Here is a 25,241-nt window from a genome sequence, read left to right as displayed (position 1 = left end):
TGTACTGTAAAATATTGCAAATGGTTTTGCAAAGAGTGCTCGGTTCAAAGGCACGCAGCCATACGAATGCGTAGGGGTACGTTCCAAAGCTGCCTACGCACTACAGCGCACTGTATGGACTTTCATCATTTCCTTCTGTACAGTATTAAATATGGTTCTTAACGCACGCTGATACAGAAAGTCTACTGAGCAAGTTTTTCATACTACAGGCTATAGTGCTACTGTATAAGTCTGTATTGCTGTAAGACATCCTGTAGTACAGCAAGCAATCAATGGACGGTACTCGGCCCACCATAGTAAACAATGTCCAAATGAATTGAAATTGAGCACCGAACTTCGATCATAAACTAGAAAAATTTAGTCTATACTGTAATTTGATAGAAGATTATGCTATGGCAAAGGATAGAATGTTATTTTGGGAGTTGCAAGGCAGCAAAAATGCACAAATGGCAATCAAATCAATGAAATTGGAGCCAGAAGAAATACGCATACATACGGTAAATGGTACTGGCGACAAAAATTTCCTCTCGGTAGTACTCTACTTTGACATTGAATCATAATATCGATACTGCATTTGGATAGTAGATTACGCTATTGCAAAGGATGGAATGTTATTTTGGGAGTTGCAACGTAGCAAAAATGCACAAATTGCAATCAAATCAACGAAATTGGAGCCAGAAGAAATACGCATACATACGGTAAATGGTACTGGCGACAAAAATTTCCAAACGGTAGTACTCTACTTTGACATTGAATCATAATATCGATACTGCAATTGCATGGTAGATTACGCTATTGCAAAGGATGGATAGTTATTTTGGGAGTTGCAAGGCAGCAAAAATGCACAAATTGCAATCAAATCAATGAAATTAGAGCGAGAAGAAACACGCATACATACGGTAAATGGTACTGGCGACAAAAATTTCCTCTCGCTAGTACTGTACTTTGACATTGAACCAGTATCTGCATGCATTTGTATCTTTTCAAACTACCATGCAAATACCCATTTAGTACTATCTTGATATATTGATGGTGAATATCATCTACCGTCATTACAGCCTTGAAGCATTATTAATAATAACATTAACCACAAACAATTTTAAAGAAAGTCTACACGTATATCTTTCGTAATAACGCAGTAAGACTGAACGGCATGAAATTTACAGAAACTTCAATAAGAACGATTACGTGAGAATGTCTGATAGTTCAAACAGATTCTCAAAGCAGAGTTCAGTCAGTTCACTACAGTACAACAATATTCATTTACACGTACAAGATGAGTTTGATTTTCATCGTAAGATTGAAACAAGAGCAAAAACTTGACCCAGTGTTATTTTAATCGATCTTATGCAATCGTGAATGAACACGTGAAACAAGGTAACAGAGTGAAATTGTAAAACGCAGGCTTATTTCTGTACAATAATGCAGCACCGGAAATCTTTTTTGGCATGCTAAGCTATCTCGGGGAAGAAGTTTGAACTTAATCTTTGCCCATAAATTGATGACAACGATTCTTATTTTGTGCTGGATGGTATTGTACAACAACAAAGTGTAAAATCATAAATGTATTGCGTGATTAATTTTCCCTTGTATACTAAAGTGTAACTGATGAAACAGTAAACCCTCTACTTTTATGAACGACTTCGATTACTTGAACTTACAAGACAGTTAACAAAATAATATGCTGTCTTCATTACGATCAATTTGTTCAATTACAACCATAAATTAGATTTAACTTTATCATTTTACTATATCCTATCATGATCTAGCCAACCACTTCTCATCGTGTATCACCGTGCTACACTATAAACGTCCATTGCAGGTATTCTATATAGTATGCTAGAAAGTTCATACCTTCAAGCCAGCACGCGTAGCTCAACATTTGTTTGCATGACGAGCAGCAATAATCCACAGCTTGTTTCAAATTTGCAAGACTCTAATTCTTGATTAGAAAAGGACGTACAAATCTTCCTATCTGCTGTTCTAAGCTTTGAAGTTGCGTGATTTGATATTGAAGTCCAAAGCTTAACCCACAGGATAACAATTTTCTCACACCTAATATTGTTCAGTAAGCATCAGAATGGGAATAAATAGACAGGGATGCAAAACTCTGCACTCGCATTTTATATATCACCTGGCGACAGGTGCTGTATGAACATCTTCGTGCTCATCACCGGCAATACAAATTTTTGGCGGGAAAACCGTTTAATTTATGCGCGACCTTTGCCATCCGTATATCTGTATGTCCGTGTTTTATCCAAGCAAGCTACTGTACTGTAGCGTGACTGGGCCAGATTACAACCGTCATGCTGTCATCGTACTGGACGGTAGATACAGTTAGTACTGTATGGGCAGTAGAACAGCGACTGCTAACTGTAAATGAAGATGGAGCGGTAGCCATGCCGCGAAAGCCTTCATAAATACAAATCCTTCTGCTGTAAGAATTTGCTCCTAATATGATTTCGTCCCTTCCGCCTCCTAAATTCATAGAGTGCACGAGTCTTCTAGTTTCCAATTTCTTTTGACATTGTGGATATATGGGTAATAGACTGTACACTGTACAGTGTGCACACAAAACCGCGACGAAAGTAGTTGCATCAACAGTGCAGACTCTAGAAAGATTAGGTCTGCTGGTAGTCCATAATTGTACATTATTTATTGAATTAATTACTGGCCGATCTTACCTCTTGCCTCTATGGATCATTCGGTCGTTATACTTTGACTAGTATAGCATATTTGTACTTTTAACCATGTTATATAATCTATCACTGTCACAAGTTGGCTCTTCAATCAATATGATGACTTTTCATGGATTAGTTATGACAGTATTATTATGATGATACTTCTGAATCATTCATGCACGGTCACGGTGCCCTAATTTAAAAGCAATTGATTTATTAAACTTATTCAGATCTATTAACGCAGTAAGTCATCCATCTTTGACCTTTAATTTTTATTTCAAATATCATGACTCGTATCCTACGCAATCCCATGAAGCCTGATATGGTAAATCGAAATTTCTCTCCATCAGACAAAGGCTACTGAGAGCCTTCATCATGAAATGAAATAAATACATTCATACTTCTACTACAGCAGGCATTGCTATACGAGTATTATGTTAGAAAGATACAATATAATATAATTAATCTGAGGAGATTTTAACATTTTGTACAATAAGTAACGAATTATAATTCTATATAATGCAACAAGCACATTGCTTGGCTGTGTTGTAAAGCAAAGATGATTGAATGGGTGAAGTTATACTAGACGTTATAGTACAACGATCGCAAAAAAAATGAATTTAACCCGTAAACATGATGCTAGGATAAAATGAATTCTTTCGTTATCATCACTATTACTGTACTATATAGAAGTGCATCATGCACATGGTCTACTGTAAATTTAAATTATAATTATTCATATCAATTCGTTATGAATGCAATCTCTATAAATATTCTATTTATCTGATTGTCTCATAACAGATTATTAAGACGACATCCCTTTACGCGTAGACACCGTCAAAATGGGTATTTGAAGTCCACAAGCTATTTTCTTAACGTCTCTACAAAGAAATGACGCGAAATCAAGGAGCATATCACTATACTTAATCCCTATTTTAGCATCACTTGCTCGCTTCTGCAGAGTCTATTTTAGGTAAAATTGATGAATTAATAAAATCCTGAAGCCATACAGAGGTTGACGATTGATGTCCAACTCAACAGTGGCATGGATTAATGAATAAAGAAATCGCAAATAACGCCATCTTAGAATTATTATACCTGCAAAAGCAAACTTATTACTAGATAACCAAACAGAAGAGCCGATCAGGCTGAGTTTATGGCCAGTAAGGCTCTGTAAATTAAATTGACAAGACGACGGTTAACTACTATACATAGAGTTGCGATTTAGGTACTGTATACGCGTACAGCTATTTCATACACAGAAGCAAAGAAAGATATTAAGGGTTAATATATACAGTATTGTATAGTTAATCATCGTCGGAGAAATCATCTTCCTGGGAGCGAATAGTTTTGTTGACCGCAAAATGAATTGATTTTTTAGAATCAGTGGTTGGTGGCTCATAAATATTACCACTGTAATTTATCACTTCAGCTCTAGCGATCCTCCATTCCATCATTTCATTTGAAAATTCATCGGTACCTCCTAATTCGTCGAAACCAATTATCCTATCTACAGTTTTACCATCCTTAATTAATACAATGGTAGGTAGCATTTTGACTTTTAATCTCTCAACCAAAAAGTGTGCTTTTTCCACGTTGATCTTTATAAATCTAGTTTCAACATGCTTGGGGGCTAATTCAGCTAAATGTTTATCAACAATTTTGCACCTAAAGGTGCTATCACGATAAAAATGGCAAATAAGACGAAAGCTCTTTTTGGTAGCCTGGAAAAATTCTTTTTCGTCAGCAACTTCCGAATACGAGCCATGGCCTTGAGAAAACCATTCTTGCTTTTGAGCGTTTAGCTTCTTCATTTGTTCGAGTCTTTTCGCTCTGATGGTTTCTAATTCATCTTCATCCAAGGTCTCTAATCGATGCAGCTCAGCATCGACCTGATCTTCAACCATCTTGGTTGCCCTTAATAAATGATCTTGGAAAATATTTTCTAAGTTTTGTGCCATGTTGATATTTGAGAGGACGAGGTCAAATGATAGATTCAGCAGTGAAGTAATGATCAAAATTGGAAGAAAATTTCTACAAAATGAATGAAATTGGTAAAATACGTTAACAAGCAACCCAATAGCATCGATAGTACATGTATTTATGTACTGTGATAATTTTAGAGTACTGTTGTATAGAATCAGTCTATCAAAGTGACAAATAAGGTGTGCTACTATCCTGTACTTTATCTAGTGACATGATGACTGCATCAAACGGGTTGAGCAAGTACTGTAGTGCAGTTGTGGCTATCAGCCACGGAGTGTACGGTAGTATCGTGATCAATGAGCTTGCATGCTTGATTAGACTGCCAATGTTAGAACAGTGAACTGGAGTAAAGCTATCAGCTATTCTCCAACGTTAACGACTACATCGCAAATTGTTCATTTTCAACCAGTAATTACGAACTTTACCGCTAGAGAACGTAGTAAGCTCAAGAAACTAATCAAGATACAGATGGTCTACTGTGTACTGTAGTATCGTGATCAATTAGCTTGCATGCTTGATTAGACTGCCAATGTTAGAATAGTGAACTGGAGTAAAGCTATCAGCTATTCTCCAACGTTAACGACTACATCGCAAATTGTTCATTTTCAACCAGTAATTACGAACTTTACCGCTAGAGAACATAGTAAGTTGAAGAAACTAATCAAGATACAGATTGTCTACTGTGTACTGTAGACTACAGTCTGTAGTATCGTGATCAATGAGCTTGCATGCTTGATTAGACTGCCAATGTTAGAACAGTGAACTGGAGTAAAGCTATCAGCTATTCTTCAACGTTAACGACTACATGGCAAATTGTTCATTTTCAACCAGTAATTACGAACTTTACCGCTAGAGAACGTAGTAAGCTCAAAAAACTAATCAAGATACAGATTGTCATCTTTGACCGCTTGAATCCGTACAATTGGACTTCATCTCCAAGCTGGTTAATCAATCAATCGTCCAATTTGAATTTGTACCTGTGGATCGTTAACCAATGGTAAGAGCAAGAGTCAGCCACTTTCCAGATATGAATGACTGCGCCAATGAGCGTCTACATATAACAGTAGAGTGTACAGTACAAGCGCGACAAGATTGTTTAGATGTGTTTTGGACGTTGCTACACAAATACGAACGATCGAGTGGTCACTACTGCGCAGTACCACATACGACGGTACCATGGCAATGGTAGTAATACCAATACAGTACTGTACTCTGCTGTAGTAGTCTATTCCGTCCGTCCATGACTGCGACCGTACTGATGTACAGTACAGTACAGTAGTACAGTACAGTAGTGTACTGTATCGTATTTCTTTTTGTGTACAGTACAGTACAGTACTGTACAGTCGTTGGATCTTTCTTTCTTACTACAGTACATTGTACTGTAAAGTCGGAAGAAAAGAGAGCAACCTCTCTTTTCTTTATATTGTGCTGTACAGTACAGTACTGTACTGTTTTAGTCTCTGATACAGTACATTACAGTACTGTACCATACTGTACTGTACTCAATGTGATCCGTTTTCTTCCATACAGTATTGTACTGTATGTTTGAATACTGTAGTAAAAACTAACTACGAGGAAAACGCCCCAAAAGACCAATCGTTATGAACATATGTACTGTATACACATACAGTACAGTAGGTCTCTTATTGTAGAAAGTTACCCACTAATCGTACATATTAAAACCAGGGGTTTCCAAGACTAATACTCTTACAAGTCTCTAACCACGCATTTGCCATCCATTTTGTACCCATGGATTGGATCACGTGTTAAAGGAATACAGTACTGTACGTATTGTACCGCATACTGTACAGTATTGTACTGTACTGTACAGTACTGTACAGTACAGTACAGTACACTCATGCACTGTTCTGTACTGTAATGTTGTTGTAACCGGGACCAGGGTGTACTGTACTGTACTGTACTGTACAGTACAGTAATACAGTGCATTGTATTGAATGGATTATACTGTAAGTTACTATATTTGGATTGCAAGTCATCAATCATCATCAGCTTCATCAGCAAAAACTACAATACAATACTGTACATTGTACAGTGTACCGTACTGTAAAGTGTTTGTTTTAGCAACCATATTAATAAGTCCATCTTTACAGTAAAAAAACAACGTTCTGCAAACGTTGGAAACGTCTCATTGTCGTACACGCTAAGGTATCAGTCAGACGAATCACTGTAAAGCAAAAGAAAGAGTCTTTAGCGGTCCCTAGAGAACCCAGTAGTCCCCAATGTCCAGTACGATGTATAGTACTGTACTGTACAGTTCCAGTTACCACGCGGTTAAAAAAACTCTCCAATTTTCTACTATTGTACTGTAGTGTACTGTACTGTACACTGTACTGTACAGTACACTACACTACGCACAACACTGCCAAATACACTACCGTACAGCACAGTACAGTACCATAGAGATGAAGAAAAAAACTATAACACAACCTACACTGTCTAACGTCGCCTCATTCTTATTGCAACACGCCACCGAGAAGGTCGACACGGTGACACGTCAACCGTAAAAAGTTTCAACAGCAACTTCAAGGTAGTTATCCACCCATTAACTGTAAAGATAATTTCCATTCAGTATTTCACTGTCCTGTACATTGAAAATCTTTTACTTGACAGTGATCTTAACGTCCATTTTGGATAGCAAACTTGGCTATCTCCCTTGCTTGACTTCAGTATTGCTCAGTTTAGCATCCAGTCTTTTTTTTCAGTCTTTTTGCAGTCACTTTCACACTGTAAATTTAGACAAACTCAAGAAAATTCCTAGCAACTGTCATCCATTTAGTGACTCGATAGGTAGCGTTGATATTGTTGGTCATTTCTTTGAAGGATTGAAAAGTGTAGGATAGAGGCAATTTCGTCCTTACTTTATTGCCAATTACATTGACCTCAGTTTTAAGATTCTTAAAACACCCGTCTTGTTAAGTCCCTATGCGTAGCAGTGACGTAATGATCCAAGTTAGCGTAATGACTAATGAAGAAGTAGTTGATCTTAGGAAAGTAAAGCAATGCCAACTTCCTGACGACAATTGCCTCAATACTCAAGACTCCGTAACACCAGTACTACCGGAATACGGTATTAGCAATGATTCAAGCAGCTATACTAGTAACGCAAATCAATGTTGGAACTCGTCCAGCCGTTTCGTTCATACGACAAAGCGTAAAATTGGTTATGGTCAAGAGCAAGACGACAGTCCTATAGAAGAAAATAATGAACAACCGCCCAAGCGTAAATTGAAAAGTGCACTGCAAGACAACTCGACTATACAAGCATGTGATAATAACGGTGATGTAGATGCATTTTTTTCCACTAACCTCGATAGCAAATATACTGTTGCAAATGCAACCAGTGAATCATCGGACGAATGTTTTGGTGACACTTTCTCTGGTCCTGAACCTGAAATACCACTAGTAAGACATCCATGGATGACACCCTACAACACAACGCAATATATATTTTCCCAACATGAAAATGATCCAGTTAATGATGACGATGATATATTTGGTTATGAGTACCTCGTTAGCCAGTATGCTGCCTTGCATGGCCTGGACTAAAGCAGCCTGTTGGAATCGTATTTTGCACAGTTATCTTTAATCGTTCCCATTTGAACATTTCATACGGTACGCTTAGGTCATTTCTTGTCTAAGCCTTATCAAGCGTGCTTTTTTTTTATTCTTGTATCATTTTGTAATCTTTCCTAGTTCTGCATAGTAAAGTATTGATTGTACTCTACATGGAACGATTATGCTCAATGATTGTGCTATATGTCTTATAGAATTAGTTTGCACCTTAGACTGTTCAATCACAAAGATGTTTACCATAATTTGTAAGACTACCACTATGCCTTGATCGATGACATACGTACAATAGTAAACATATTATTATGCCTGATTGAAATTGAATATTTAGAGTTATTATGTTTCACAGGTTAACGGCTGCTACGCTCTGCTTATTGAAATCGTGGCAATCTGTTACTCTTGGTGGGATGAATGATAAGTCTTTTGTTGCCGAAAGATTTATAGACAGACGTATGTCAATTATACTACCAAATTTGATTTATTCTAGGTAGTGTATTCTTACAGGAAAAATAGTATCAAAGTGGCAGAAACAGATTATTGAATTGTATATATACATATATTACTATGATGTTAAAAAAAGGAATAATTTATAAATTGCTAGGTGCGATAAGGTACTGACATGCTAAGGTTACGGCAGTGGGTTACCATCGCATCTTCATGCTTGGAAGGGTATTTATCATGTTACTAATAATTGCATTTATATTCGTGTTTATCGAAAAATGTAACTGCTATTTCGTAATCGAAACTAGTATATTCAAGACTCAATTGGTCTATAAACATTTATTTACCACGATATACTTCTTCATATTGCTTGTAAACAATATCATTTTCAGATTCCTATGAAAGAGGAATGATTGTGAATACGGCCTATCTTATAATAAAATAAGCTATAACCAATACATTGTGGTTCGGCGATATACATACGACAGGTGTAATAATTTTATGATGTCCACTTAATTAAATATCCACTGCTTTTGAGCTTTAAACAAGTGACTATACTTGTATTTGCTGTGTACTCCGTATTCTTTATCGAACAGTGCGAATAGGAGTCAAAGAATCTTACGCTGTACTAGGTCAAGCAAGTAATCACTCCAGATGGTTCCAATCCCTGGAGATACTCTTGTAGCACGCACCTATGCTTCCAGAAAGCTAGCTGTATGCAAGTCACTATGCCTAAAAATTCCTCGAAATACGGTAGGCTTCGACGTACAATATGTACTGCGTTTGTGCTTGTAAAAGGTAAAGTGTTGAAAAAGTCATACAAGGTGTAGCACGGATACTTGCGAAAGTTAGGTAAATAGTAAATGAAGTTCGATGAGTAATTTTAGCGTAGATTACGAATACAGCGACGAAGCCTGAAAGTACTATATTTAAATTACAGATCTGCAAAGTCATTGCTGTAATTAATATTCTGCAACATATACGTACAAGGAATTATAATGTAGCAATTGAAGCAGTTTACACCAATTAATGATTATTTACAAATAAACAATTATTTCATGTGATCATCGTTTGTGGTCTATCTTGTATGATATTTTTTTCTACAATTTCCTAATTAAGCTATCGTTCCTTTCGAATTACGTAGGGCATGTGAATTCTACGTATTTTACCATTTTCAGCTTCGCCAACACTTATACTATTATGCACTATGGAACAAGAATACCTTATATACGAGTACGTCAATTTATAACAGAATGCACAAATTATCAATGATACCATAGTACAATGTTGCCGTAGTAAATGTAAGTTTAGTTATACGAGCCTATCGCTATTCTTAAACGTTAGTAAATTTCTTGTTATTGTCCCTTTTTCGTCTTATGTCATGAATCAATGGCAATGTTCCCCGAAATTGCAATAATATTGTTTAATATTGAAATTATTGACTGTTGAATTACCAGTCAAATGCCTTACCTTATCTTGGAATATGTGTATCTTGAAACTCATAGTATGCAGTAGAATAGCATTTCCGTAAATTTGTCATATAACACCCATCGGTGGCTAGTATATTAGGTACCATACTTATTGATCGTGCTAACTCCATCGCGTAAGGAATGATTATTGTACTGCTCATAGAGACAAATAAAAGTATCGTATTAAATCTAGAACTTTTCATTAGCGATGACATAAGCAGTAATTTTATATTTTAACTTTAAAAAGCCCGCAATACGAGATAGATAAATGTAACCTGATATTTTATCATGCAATGGAGCTGCTTGCAATAACTGGAGTGAATAGTAAGATATCAATTGATGAATTTAAACATACGAATCAACTGCTGTATAATTTATCATAAAAAGCAAAAGACACGTCTCCATGACTTGCATTAAAATAAAATTACTATAAATTGTCTTTCTAATATCGGCTTCAATTTGTATCTAGTGCCGTATCACAACTGTCTAAGCGGCATAATATAGAACTACCCTCCTAAATAGACTCAAAGAACAGTCTCTAAAAGTACAACTTACTTTATGTTACGACTTTATTTTAGTAGTTCTCACTAGCAATGTATAACAAAAAGAAAAAGCAATAACTAGCTTTTATTTTTAGACTTCAAATAAGATAGCATAAAGCAAGTGAACAATCAAAGGAGGTCAACGTAGCTAAAGCATTACAAACATGACAGATTGTAACTTTGTCAAATCGTACTATTAACTTAAATACTAAAAGAAATTATACCACTTAAAATATAGCTCTTAGTTGAATATTGGAAACGTAGTTCCGTAATATGCAATTATATATCATTTCTTTAATCTACCGAGATTTAAGAACGATTATACCTCAATACTATACACTGAAGAACTGCTGTAAGTCCAATATTTCTAGGTTCCGTGATTAATTATAACCAATTTGCTTCGGCATCATCCATCCGGAATTGATAATGTAATACATCGGCACTAAATCAGTATATGCGTGTAACCACAAATTAATCATAAAGTTTGGAGGGAATAATCAAATTATTATTGATGGATAGAAATATATGTGCTACGTAAGTCCGTAGAAGATGGCTGATTTATAGCACATACCTTGACACAACGATTTTAGTCTGCAGACGTTATTTTTAATGATGAAATTGGTAACATGTAAGTTACAGTGTAGCCGTACCTCTCTATCTCCTACGTATACTACCTGCGTAATTTCTAATAGCATTTGGATCTGACAATACTCACAATAGGCACGATCGTTCATTCTAATTTTTATCAAAACTAGGAAATATTTCGTAATAGATTTAATATGAGTCCTCTCGAATTTACGTATTATTTACTTTCCAATAATAAACTTACTCGGCTCTATGTCGTCATTAGTAAATATTTCCTAAAAGATTTTGCTTAATCTATTGAATATATTGTTATTTACCATTCTTCGTTTTGACAATTGCAAGCTTTAATTTCACATTGATTGATTATTTCATTCAATTGCTTAATTTAGACCAATTCAATATTCAATTAAGCGTCGATAGGACACGGTGATGATATAATATATACGCTAATTGATACTAGTATTTGTTCAGTTAGTAATTGAACACTAATCAATTTCTCAAGCCAACATATTCGATATTTGATATTATAAAAAGGCTGCTATATATATCCTGAAATGAGTTGTCGAAAATCGTCATTTCAAGACGACAGTAATTCCTTCCGATAAGTTAAAACAGTCCATTGTCTGCATACAAAACCCATCATGGAAGAAATGATGGCGACTTTAATCGATTCTATCAAGCTGCATCCTTCAATGATGCTATTAGATAGCCTTAAAGATGAATTAACGAATAAAAATAAGGTATGGATTGAAACATTTATCCATCGTGGTGGGTTATTTCAACTCCTTCAATGGATGACAACAAATTGTACTACATTATCGTGTCAAAATGATGGCCAAGGACAACTTGCAATCGCTTGTGTTAAATTACTAATGAACCATCAGCTAGGAATGGATCACGTAGCACACAATCACTTTTTAATTCAGCAACTTTTTCAGGGTAAGTAATAGTCTTGATAGATTGATTTCTCCTAGCTGTAACTTCTAGTCGAATTTAAATAAGATTAAATTGCACGCAATTTGTAAAATTATTATCTTTCTTTAAAAGAAATCCTTGCCTATCACATTTGCGTGAAACAGTAATTTGATACCCTCCATATTAGATTTCTTTCTGTCGTCAAATTTATGCGTTCGCTTATTTTATGCACGCGTACACAAACTAGATTATTAATTAAAAAAACGAATAATAACATTGAACTAAATTCAGACCTTGCTGGTCATCCAAAATTAATGTAAACTCTCAACTTTTTAAGTTTAAGTAGAAAATTATTTTAAAGTAATTGCTGAGTGAATCAGTCTAACGTCTATTCGATGTACATAAGAAAATCTTGACCTTAATTTAATATTCACAATTCTCATTAAGTTACTCTATAAAAGTGATTCTTTGTTGTTTGTACTCACGAATTACAATACATCTTGTTTTAGCTTCTTACTGTATGCTACAATTTCAAACTATTTTTTCACAATTTTAATTGCACATTAATAAGTAAACTATTGCATATTTATCGTAACTAACAGTATAATTATTAACCTATTTTTCAAGACATTTTTACGTCGAATTTTTAGTTTAATAACGGAAGATAATACGATTTATAATAACTTTTAAGCATCGATCCCAAGAGAAAAGAAGGAGATGAAAACGGGAAAAATTAATTTAATTCTATTCCTTCTTTACATAAATTAACTGCTTATTAAAGACGTTATGGTTCATTAATTAGGAAATTTATACTACATTTTCATATTATTATACTATGTCAATATAGCTGAATCAAGATGTTTTGACGAAATAGGAATACCTCATTCTTTCTGATCTCTAAAACTTTGATTAAGCTTCTAAATTGTGTTAATTTTAGCTTTAGGTAATACTAGTTTATTATCCAATTTAAAAATAATTATGTAATTATAATTATTATTAACTTTTACTTTTCCCTTACAATTTACAAGACCATATGTTAACATTGGATCTGCTCATGAATAGCCAGCTTGAAAATACGTAAAATAATGGTAGTTTCCATTATTTACTTTGATAATTTGTAATAATACTTTAATAATGTTATGTATGTAGTAGGGTGTTATAACTTTACGACGATTACAATTCTTAGGTATGATGAATGTCGTCGCTATACTATACATTAGTAACTCAATTTGTAGTTTTTGGTTACAATTTCTGCAGCTAGGCTTGCCAGAAATAAGTTACTTCGTTATTTGCCGTAGCAGTCTTATACTACGACATAACTTTAGATAGCTGTTTCGTTTACAGAATCGATAAAGTTTATTCCTTAATCATCTATGAGGAATAAGTTCCAATTAAAGTGTAATGATAGTTAACATATTCAATCATTTTGACTTTCTCAAAATATGATATAAAAACATAATCCAAATTAGCTGTACTAGGTTAATGGCACATAATTAATGCAAACAATTTTTGTTCATCCCAGTTCTCATTTTTAATTAACTTAATGAAATCTTAATCAATGACATAAGATCATCCGATTAATTCCAATTATCACCAAAGGCTTTTTATCTAATCTTGTCATGGCGTTCCAATAAGTAGCTATAATACCGAGTTAATACTAAGAAAGAAGCATATACTACAGCGATAGCGTTTGAACAAATCCATTTAACATAGTTATTTGGAGTTAAAGAGTGTCTTTTAAGCAAGTTTGAGTAATCACCTAATCTAAATTTAAAGAACATTTTTACAGTTCCAGATAGTCTTTATACGAAAATAAACTATATTATAGAATGTCTTTTAATCAAGTTTTAGCTATCAATTGTCTAAATTTAACCAACATTTTTATTATTGTAATCAGTCTTTTTAGGAAAATAAATTATAGAATGTCTTTTAAACAAGTTTGAGCAATCGCTATATCAAAATTTAAAGAACACGTTTACAGTTACAATCAGTCATGTTACAAAAATAAATTATAGAACATACCTCAAGCAGTGTTAACTAAATTACTGTTCTATTTCTAATTTGATCTATTATATTTAGAATTAATTCTTAATTAGTACGGATAAATTACCGGACATATTTTAAACTGTAAGCTACTCCAAACAAATCGTACCTCTAATTTTGTCCCTTGTAATATGAGTTTGCTTCCTATACAAATAAAAAGCCGGACATATTTCAAACTATTCTGATGAGCAAATCGTAACTATTAAATTCGTTCTTTAGTAAAATTACTCTTAATTTTTTTTTGTACAGTATATGACTAAATCGCATAATGCCATTTAAATACTACTTCATTTCAAGCGTTTTTGAGCAATCATAACTTCTAATTCTTTATCAAATTGCGACAATTTACCGCACAAATATGCGCCTATTACCCAATATTAATTTCAGAAGCCATATTTCATTTTTCTAATTATGTCATTCTAGCATTATGTAAGGCACGGACTGTCTAGGATTGGAAAATCTAAAAACTATAAAGAATGAGACATATAAACGTACAGTCCTTATTCGATCGAAAGTAAATTAGATAGTTAATATAGGTCAATTTTGGAGTAGTTTGCATAAAAAACGAAACAGCGGTAGAATAGCGGCTGATAATAGGGTTTTAACCATCTCTGCTTTATACTACGTATCAGGATCTTAGTTCCTACAACGTCTAGTGGTATTAATTAACACCACGTAGAGAGATAAATTACCTAGCCTTTTAAAAACTGCATTATGGGATTTCCGCTCTTTCATAAAGATTGTTGAGAGTTGTCTTTATTGTTTTTTGTTGTGACCGATATTTGATAAAGATTAATCACAAACACATGGTCCAAACTTGACATATGTGCATTATATCTTGATCCTATAATTCGATATTAAGTTACTGGATTAATTATAATTATCAAGTAGTAACAGCTAATATTAAGTGTATTGGAAGTAGCCTTATTGTATTCTATTTAGCCTTGACATACTTCTATCGGCATTGCCAGCTAGTCATGTTAACACAGTAATTAAACTCGGTGATGTTGAGAAAACCAGAAATTTGTGAGGGCTTTTAGCACTGTCTTGAATGAATAAGCAATTCTATACTTATAAATCCATAGTTTTAGGTTCAGAAGATATGGCAATTCGTAAAGTTGTCTATCAATTGATAGCAGCATTATGCTTATATTCGAATGAAAGCGAAAAAGCAGTTCGAAAGCTTATAACATCAAAACAGGTAAAGCATCATCAATTTTGGATATCCTTTCATCCTCAGACATAACTATGCCATAGCATTCTGTTGAAAAGTTCAATTTCAACAGTTTCAATTTTTGATTTAAGACTTAATTTAGCATCATGTTATTTGAGTAGAATTATATTGAACAGTTCGTTCATGGTGTGGTTAAAGACTTACAAATCAGCAATCATCAGCTCAATCACAACTGCCTACTCTTTATTAATTGCGTTATAAATATTATTACGGACGTCCGAGCCAGAATTATTCTGCGTAGCAAGATCTGGTGTAAGAATTTCGAACTATGTTTTGTTTTATGTAATAGTATTCATTCTCGTTCTGATGCAATTTATAGACTAAGATTGTTGGTAAATTTGTTGCTTATAAATTAGAATCAAACTGTATTTAAGGCAATGCAACTCTCTAATTTATCTTTTCATTAATTCCTTTTTTATAAATGTTAAGGTCAAAATTTTTCACTAGTTATAAGGCAAATGAGGTAAGTATTAAAAGCTTTATTACTTTTCGGTGTATCACTCCAGCGTCGTATTATTAACGAATTAGGACTGAGGCTCAAGTCAATATTTGTGATTATATTACGATAGTAAAAACAAAGAAAGGAAATTAACAGGAGGATATCATAATTATTCTTATGATTTACTTTTAATTAAAATGTTTATTATATCGAACGCAATCCTGATTTAGAAATCTTCATGAACCAAAATTAACATTCCAAATCAATCAGTTTCTTAAAAATTGGCATGCCGATGAAGAAGCAATTGCTGAAATGGATGGTATAGACTTGACTAATCCAATCCAATTGATCCACGCAGTTCTGGACAAGGTTAGAATAGTGGTAAAGATTTAATCCTGTAATAACTCTTTTATATTATAATTATTTTCCCTGTCGAAATTAAGCTATCGCATTAGATGCATTAATTTCGTTCGTATAGTTATTAGATAAATGTTCAATTAGATGGCACTATTAGCTGGATCTATTTACCTTAGTTAACTTCATTACTATGTATGCTGTGGTTATTCTTGTTATACGAGAAGACGGGTATTTCCTAATTCAATTATCTTTAAGACCGTAATTTTAAATTTTACTCGTTAGATAAATTTTGAATTTATTACTATAATTTCCAAATTATCGAAACTGTAAATTTGACGCATGGTTGATAATTCTAGATGTTTGCTATTATTTTATATCAGTTTATCAGAGCTATATCGATATATACCATAACAATCCATTTTGATATATAGGCTCATTGCCTTGGTAGTCGAGAGACTCTCCTAGCTCTATTTCAAAATTTACTCTTGCTCATGGATCATTCTAACATCGGCCTGATTGAAAGCATCTGGAAATATACAGAAAAATTATTAATTGAAAATGATGGAGAGTCCAGCCAATTTAAAGCGTACTTTCCAAACTCTCAGCATACTTTAATTGATAACTGGACAGAGAGAGATGTTCGAACCTCTAACAAAGAGAACCATCAAATTACTACAGTTACATTAAAAAAGACTACACCTATAGCTACAATAACCCATATTACTACAACTATCATTCGTCCATCATTATTAAGTAAAGATAAACTTGCTACTGTCCATTTATCAGTGAATCCTACCTATAAAGATGCTAGCAGTTTGCCCGATATCGATCATTTCGATATTCCCCAATTACATCTGCGGGATAGATGCGATGATAATAATAATACTACTTCATCTTGTACGTCTCGAAAGATGCAATGGCAGCCTAGATACTGGATTCATTTACCAGCGGTAACTAAAATCCATCCACAAAGCATTTGGAATTTAATCCAGAATAAACCCCTACAGAGTCCATTAACTAATCCTGATAGCGTATTCAATACTCAACTTAACGGTAAAAAGAAAGAAATCACCTCAGGTTTTAAGCTAAATAAGGTAAATAGAAAGTTTAACGGTAATGCACGATCGATATGTCAAAGTGATTGATTCTATAGATTGAAAACCTATTCGATGAAGTCTTATAAACTTGTTTTCGTCATTTGTAGCTGAAGTATGTAAGTATTTTTTAAGATGAAACTTGCATCTACTTTTAATAGGCAGGAAGTCAATTTTATCATCCAATCATTTTCGTAACAAAAATATTTTTACATCAATTGACGACTTGGTAAGAAAATATTTATCAAATTATAGGAATACAAGGATAGCAATTTCAATTACGTATTTCCTGCTTATTCAAAGCTATGAAGGAAATAATTTATGGTAGTTTTCGTACTTACCTTTATAACCACGAAGTAGCAGTCTGGAGTAAAATTCTGAAAATTTATCATTATCGGCCAACCATAATTTTTAATAGTATTCTTTCCAGTCATCTTGCTACCTCATCTCTACTCGAATACGTCCTAAGTGATGAGAGCAAGTTTGCAAGTATCAACTCCCATTAATTATAGCTAGTTGTAGATAGCTTTATTCCGGATCTTAATTAAACTTTTGCCCTCTATGTTTTATGATCAATGCTAGCAGTTGATAGGTCTAAATTTATGCTATGGGAGAATAAAGTTTGCCAATATTAGCACCTCTAACAACTGTAAAACTGGCTTTCTCCCATGAATTCCAGTAGTATCTCTCACCAATGATGTCATAATAATCATGACTGAGTAGTCGAAAATAGTATTATGCAACTTCCCTTATGTGGCTATAAAATTATGCTATCAAAACCTTTCAGAGTCATCAGTGCTGAAGAGAACATTGGAACAAACACTTCTCTAATATTGTATTACGCCCTATACTTCATTTACTCAAGACCATAGTGCTATTCTGAGACCTTATGAAGTTTTGTCATTACGGTACTTGATCCTACTTAGTAAGCTATGGAACGGATAGGACAGTTTGCTTGCTTTAGAACAACAGTAGAAATGAATGCGTTTAAACTTATGGCATTCCCATTTAATCATGAAATGAATATACTTCTTAACCAGCATTTGTTGTTTTAAAAAGTACGACGGCATTAAATCTACTTTTAATTATAAAATAGAGTTGGCATTGTACTTTCAATACGTTTCATTGCCTTAAAATAGCTGAAAAGATCACTCTTTTACCCCTCTGATGATCTATGAAATGATTATACGCTAGAATAATTCTACTTGACTTATACCTTTAATCTACCATCTTCTATTCACTTTCGTAAAAAAATATGATTTAAAATGATTTTAAAAGTATTAATGCAGATATCAATTTTTTTACTTGCAACTAGTTACAACAGCAATACGGAAGATGTTCTCCAGGCTATTCGTTACGCCGATAGGCAACAACTTCCAATTCGCATATTTCAGCGACTTCAAATGATTATGGAAGAACTTGAGCCGGTATCTTGTCAATACCATTTTAATAATACTACTTTTTAATTGATGATCGAATCATTCCGATTAACATGGCGGTATCTATTAGGAAAAGAAGTTAACGCTACGACTTACCAATAAGCTAAGCCTGGGCTATATCGATTTATTTCTCTATTCAGTAATCAATATACCAAGGTTTGATCATAAATAACGATATTCTTATTTTAAGGACAAAACTTATGTAGGACCAATTTTAACCATAGTTTAGCACTTTGTAGTATTTTTCTTTTTTAATCGATTGGAATTTACTTTAATTCTCTATAATACATAAAGCTATTTAAACCGGATCAAGTATATTATTGCCGTAGAAGAGTGTGCAAATTATTTTGAAAAGTGGAAAAGCGCATTGTCCTCATATATAAAAATTATAGAAGGTATGATTGGCGAAGCTTTATTTTAACTTTCATAATGCATTTTATTTTCGCAAAATAACACTGTAAGCTAAATTAACTTTCAATTTGCACAGATTGAGTTGTTAATTAATTCTCAGAATACTATCTCTAAAATTTCTCTCGTTATGTCAACGAGCTTTATAAATATCCTTTATAGACTACTGTACCATGTTTTATAATTATTATTTTGCATAATCATGTAATTTTTGTGCAAATTTCCTCATACTGTACATAATAGACGAAAATAGTTAATAATTATCCTATATGATCCAAGATAGCTACAACTTCGTTTAAAGTTGATCGTTAAGGATTTGTATAATTGTCCTAAACTATAAAATCTTTTCTCATTCGATAATATTGACAATTTTGTATTTTTGTATCTTCAATAGATTTGCTTGAGAGCCAGTCTTTGGTTGAATTTATGGAAGTTGTCCTATTGGTTGGTCAACAAATAACAAAAATGGTAGCGCTTGTGTATATGTCAACGATTAAAGTTATTCTATATAACAGCGTACTGGATTAGTCCGATAATAGTGATCCAAATAGGGCCTAATCAATATTCTCCTTGTTTCTTAACGGTAGTGCTTACCTATCAATCACTCTTGTAAGCAGATCAATTTTCTTGTATTATTAATCACACAGGGAAAATTTGCTAAAGGCTTTTCTCTGAAAGTGCTAATTGCATTAATTAACACAACGATGGATAACTCAGATCACCTGCTCATTGATTATATTGTCAAGGTCGATATTCGAATGCTCCTGAATTGCAACATATCGTTTTATGACATAGCAATATGAATTCTCAATACTAAACTCAATTTCAATTTTTCCCCTAAATTTAGCACATCATTGATAGCCAAAGTCATTGCTTGTCTTGGCTAGATCTTCTACCTTCTCTGAAAAGTTGCATCAAGTATATCTTTCAGTTTGCTCAACTAATAAATAACTCTATAATTGAACCGTTAATACTTGCACGTTTTATACGAATTTTTTTTCTACATTTAACTGTAGATTGCCTTACTGCGAAATTAAATCTTCAATATTGACATTGGAGTCTAAATTACTGCTACTTCGATGTGGTGCAGAAATGGAGCTGATACCGGAGATTAAGACAAAAATTATTGAATTCGTAGAAGTAATAATTTGTTCGGAATTATATGTAAAATTAGATCATTGGACAGTAGTTATATCATGGAAGGCTGCTTGCAAACCTGTTTTATAATTCCTAAAATGCAATTTTTAATCTCATTTTTATCCCGTTTAGAAGTACAAAAGGGAGTCCAATGCTATTACGATCATGACTAAAACTATGGAGAAGCAATCGCAAAGATTAGCACATTATTTCTGTGAGGACAAGCAGACTGTTGATATTGACGTTATATTACAACAGTTGTTTATGATGATGGCAGCAGTGCATGGAGCTACTGAGGAAAGTGTTGAGAATGAGAAAATAAATATAACACTAAGCTATCCTTTATTGGTTTAAAGAGTGAAGAACATCTTATAACTTAAATTAAATTATCTTTTAAATAATGAGCTATTTTATTTCTTACAGGGCAGAAAACTACGCTCCAAATTTAGTCTCGAAAATCAGTCTATGACGAAAAAGAATCGAAATATCATCGATCAACTCTTGGATAAAGTATCTTATCAATTTCAGGAAAACCCATACCCCTTAGTAAGGCGAACGAGTAAGCGAGAACAGGAGTTAAAAGCTCTCATTGCTACATATCAAATACCCCCTGATGGAAACAAGAAGAAACTCATTTATAAATCGAAATCATCTGATGAGCTTATACGACGTAGATCATCCTTCTTAAAGCCAGTTACTACAACAGAAAAACATCCAATAACGACGAGTTATGATTACGCATATGAAAATGCTCAAAGCCTTCAAAATAGTAATAGTGACGGAGTTGAATTGATGCAGACCACAAATGCTGAAGAATGCTCGAGCAGAGAAAATTATGATACGGATAATAAATTGAATGGGAGTGGAAATGTAGATATTGCTATTAAAATCACTAAAGATACCACCACCAACCATGAAATGCTACAGAATAAAAGAGTAAGAAAGGAACGCGCTGATTCCTTACATGCTGGCAATAACCAATATATTCAACTAAATCAATGCTTCAATAATGGTACATTATGCTGCCATCAAACATTAATGTTCGACGGAACAAGAAGTAAATCATTAGTTAATTTATTTTCGAAGCAAACTGAAATTTCCAATACATTAAATGGCGATAATGGATTTAAAAGTATCGATGAGTTACGAAAACGAAAACTTAATGCCACTATCGTTTAGAATAAATTTTAAGGTAAAATAGTAATTTTTATTACTAGTAAAATTGTAAACTATTTTACCAATACAACAAGATTTTATATGACAATTACGAACTAGAAAACTTTTTATAGCTGATAAAATAGCAATATAACTTGTCGTGTTGCTTTTCATAATTTGAACATTATTAGAGTTCATAGCAATATAGATAACAGTAAAAACTGCTTATTAGAATTAGGATTAACCTTAAAAATATGTCTTTAGAGATAAATTCTGTAACATAATGAAATAAGACGATATGGTGTTTCTTTTATAAACGTGGATTAGGTCCAAGATTTTTTAACAATATCTGCTCTTTCTTCTTTTCCTAGGTTAGAAATCACCCAGAATTGAAGTTAGTTATTTTTATTGGGCGGCATTTTCGTCTATATATAACTTGAAACGATATTCAACCCATTTACCTGAATTTGTAGGCAGTCAATAAAAACTTGGTGTGACATTTTATCTACCCAAGATAGGATTGAAAATCTGCAATTAACAATGATTATAATTTCTTCTTAATTTTATTTGAAAATTTCTCATCAATTCAGACAGCGATAGCCCTGATAGTATGTATTACTGATAACTGTATTAGCAGTAAAGTCGAAAATTATGCTAATTTTTTTACGAGTGTTTGGAAAATAAATCTATCTTCCTTAAGTTGATCAAAATGATTACAAATATACTTACCACTCGTATAACATAAGCAATAGGAGAATGATTGCTAGTCAATATCTATTTACCTATGTCCCGTGTTCATGTAATAGACTATGGCTGGCGAATCGATTTGAACCACCTGAAAGATGAAAATAGCCGATTTTTCATCCATATTGACTATATCTTTCTCGAAACGACTTATAGTAGCTAAGCTCATTATATATGATTTCGAATTTTCGTATGGTTATATCATGAGATGTAGTGAAATTCAGTTTCATTCCTTACTTATAAACTGTAAATCTAACATTCTACATAATGCCTTGTCAGATTAATGATAAAATAAAAATATTACTCACCATCGTCTTAGGAGGTAATAACTTTTTGATTATACGATTATTCGCTGTATTGGTTGTAACCTGTATGAATATAAGTATATATGCTTAATGCCACATCAACTAACTGAATAAGCGTAGCACTATTTACCCATTTTATGTCTATTGAACCATAGTAGCAATAAAATGCTGCTATCTGGACAGATGATTAAGATTTTAAACGTATATGTACCGATATAAATTGGTATGACTATATTAATTGACAGCATGATTTGACTAATCATTATACAATGATATCTAAGTACTCTTTCAAATTCTAAAGTAGTTTATAGTCCATATCGCATCCGTTTTAGTCTACAAGTAGCATTAAGTAAGCTGAAAAAAGGCTGCAACTACAGATGCATTAGGCGACTTTATTAATTACTACTAATTATTATACGAAATCTTGATTTGTAAATAAAATATTATCGATTTAGCAGCTTTAGCATACAAATCCGTTAAGCTAAACCTAATCAAAAGTTCAGATTGCACGTAGAACATAATCAGATCTATTTCGCAATAAAGTATTTTAGCAATTTTCTGTGAAAGGATATAGCTTATGTAGCGCTTCATTAATGAGAGAGATTCATAAAACTACATTTGATTCGATTTGAAACGGATTAAACACTCATCGATATAAGCAGCGTAATGCTATGCATAGTAAAGTCTATCATAAGAAAAATTGACTTTAAACTTACGTTGATGATTAAGTCCATAGATCTGGAAACAGTTAGAAGCAGAATTTGTTGCAAGGGTTAGAGAATCCCATTTCGAATTTGATGTCGTTAATACAAAAATAGTTCTGACTTTAGCTGGTGATTTAAGTAGGTTAATACTAGCAGTGAGTACTTTAATACTCTTACCTTGCAAATTCATGAGTTACATGGTGTACAACATAGACATCTAGTTGTATAAAAAGAGTTCAATTTTTATAATGCTAACGATGTTAAGAAGTTATCTGTATTGCAGTTAGTAGGATAATAATAAAGTGACAGGTAGAAATTAGGATTCCTTTGCTACGAAAAGGATTTCAAAGGGTACTAAATAGTAGAATAGTAAGAAATCGATAAACGGCAGGTAAAATTATTCATTTCTATGGAAGAAAATATGTTTGAAGGACTTTCACGTATAAATAAAATTTGTTCTGTATTGCTTATCGTGAATCGTTTCTTACTTTGCACAGCAGCAGGGCAGCTTTCCATAAGATCAAGTCGAATTTGGTGTAATGCTTGGCTAACCTCTCGACGATCATTTAAGTAAAAGTTAAACTGTAAATTGAAAACGTTATAGTAATTGTTTAAGGTTATACTCTTTAGCAGAATTAAGAAGGATACTAAAATCTATTATGGTTAAATAGTTAGTGAGGATTTGCTTTTATTTATTTCGACGGTATATTTTGTAGTTACAAATCTCTTTAACCTTGGTATCATTGGATAACACTTGAGTATTGCCATTAGCAATAGACCTGGAAATAATGGAGGATAAATTTGGATTTATAAGAGTATTAATATAACTCATAGAAAGCGATAACTGCTACACTATCATCTTTTCTAGTGCAGTTCTACCAGCCAAATTGCATTGGTGAATATAGAGTATTTATTCTGCAGTTCATAACTATCATTAGGCCAACTAACTTACCGATATTTCCCTCAACGATTCAAGATGACTATTTTGTATAAATTATTGCTTACCATAGTAACATGCATACAGGTTCACTTGTAGCTTGATTAAATAATATGGCGATGCAATTGGAATGATTGGCTTGCATGTTCTAGCAGATGGCTAATAGTTCGATTAATAGATGAATGTTATTACTTGAAGATCCAGTTGTAAATAATGTCAATGATTAATATTGTAACATCTTGACAGTTAAAACAATCATAGTAGATAGGATCGATTTCGATTAGCTATTTTAATCTTTCTTAGTAGAAGGAATGTTACGGTATTTCTTCTTTATCGATTATCCACTCTATATCCAGGCAATGCTACAACTATACTCGATTTTGATCGGAATTGAAACGTCTACTGATCCAATAATTATAATTATCGCATTCAATAGCCGATGGTATGGAGAACAAAATCATATTACGCTATACTATTAAAAATATCTTGATGACCCAGTAGGAACTCCAACTTAATGATAGAAATGAGAAGATTCGCTAACCGCTTAGTGATTATTTATAGCTAATTGCTATGTTTGCGACTTTTAATAGCAGTTACTAGTATCAATTTCTAGTGTCTAGAAATAAGGGCGTAACCATAACATGCCATTGTGCTAGTCTCTATAACATTGCCAGGTTTTAATATACTTAATATCAAGCACAATTTACTCAAAACCTATTTCCTATTTAATACGATATTTCAGTCTGCATCCTAGTATACTGTCTGAAATCCATATCGCCAATAGCTATCATCAGCCTCATAAGCTATTATAGTCTTGTCATAAATTTATTCATTGCCGATAGTATAAGACTGTAAGTAGGCAGTAAGATGGTGTCTAAAATTAGATATTGCATGTACAGTTTATTCGTTAGGATATTCTAGCCTAGAACCAGTGTTACGTCAGTGATCAATCTTGCAAATCGAGTTTGTCTATTATTTTTGATGGTGTTTGATATATAGACGTTTTATGCCATGATATTCTAAGCCATCGCCGGT

The 25,241-nt window shown here is 33.2% G+C and overlaps 4 protein-coding genes across 4 annotated transcripts; 2 read left to right on the top strand and 2 right to left on the bottom strand.

Moving 5' to 3' along the window:
• Nucleotides 1-3,988: 3,988 nt before the first annotated feature.
• TRIADDRAFT_56672 (uncharacterized protein) lies at nt 3,989-4,642 on the bottom strand (the record flags this gene model as incomplete). Its single annotated transcript, XM_002112507.1, has 1 exon — nt 3,989-4,642. One exon carries the CDS (start codon nt 4,640-4,642, stop codon nt 3,989-3,991), a length of 654 nt encoding a protein of 217 aa, XP_002112543.1.
• A 3,004-nt stretch (nt 4,643-7,646) lies between these two features.
• On the top strand, nt 7,647-8,234 carry TRIADDRAFT_56671 (uncharacterized protein; the record flags this gene model as incomplete). The annotated part of the gene is made up of 1 exon (XM_002112952.1): nt 7,647-8,234. One exon carries the CDS (start codon nt 7,647-7,649, stop codon nt 8,232-8,234), a length of 588 nt encoding a protein of 195 aa, XP_002112988.1.
• Nucleotides 8,235-15,355: 7,121 nt separating this feature from the next.
• On the top strand, nt 15,356-21,540 carry TRIADDRAFT_56670 (uncharacterized protein; the record flags this gene model as incomplete). Its single annotated transcript, XM_002112951.1, has 15 exons — nt 15,356-15,454; nt 15,589-15,739; nt 15,917-15,950; nt 16,157-16,295; nt 16,715-17,377; nt 17,539-17,606; nt 18,693-18,804; nt 18,887-18,972; nt 19,111-19,211; nt 19,619-19,668; nt 19,872-19,970; nt 20,072-20,142; nt 20,241-20,364; nt 20,494-20,709; nt 20,785-21,540. 15 exons carry the CDS (start codon nt 15,356-15,358, stop codon nt 21,538-21,540), a joined length of 2,769 nt encoding a protein of 922 aa, XP_002112987.1.
• Nucleotides 21,541-21,826: 286 nt separating this feature from the next.
• TRIADDRAFT_56669 (uncharacterized protein) lies at nt 21,827-24,351 on the bottom strand (the record flags this gene model as incomplete). Its single annotated transcript, XM_002112506.1, has 9 exons — nt 21,827-21,883; nt 21,978-22,044; nt 22,299-22,351; nt 22,569-22,628; nt 23,282-23,303; nt 23,447-23,486; nt 23,758-23,851; nt 24,003-24,048; nt 24,275-24,351. 9 exons carry the CDS (start codon nt 24,349-24,351, stop codon nt 21,827-21,829), a joined length of 516 nt encoding a protein of 171 aa, XP_002112542.1.
• Nucleotides 24,352-25,241: the final 890 nt, after the last annotated feature.

The sequence above is a fragment of the Trichoplax adhaerens genome, genomic scaffold (genome assembly GCF_000150275.1).
Source record: "Trichoplax adhaerens TRIADscaffold_5 genomic scaffold, whole genome shotgun sequence".
Lineage (NCBI taxonomy): Eukaryota > Metazoa > Placozoa > Uniplacotomia > Trichoplacea > Trichoplacidae > Trichoplax > Trichoplax adhaerens.
Note: the sequence above shows the minus strand (reverse complement) of the source record. Positions and strands in the feature narration are given on the sequence as shown.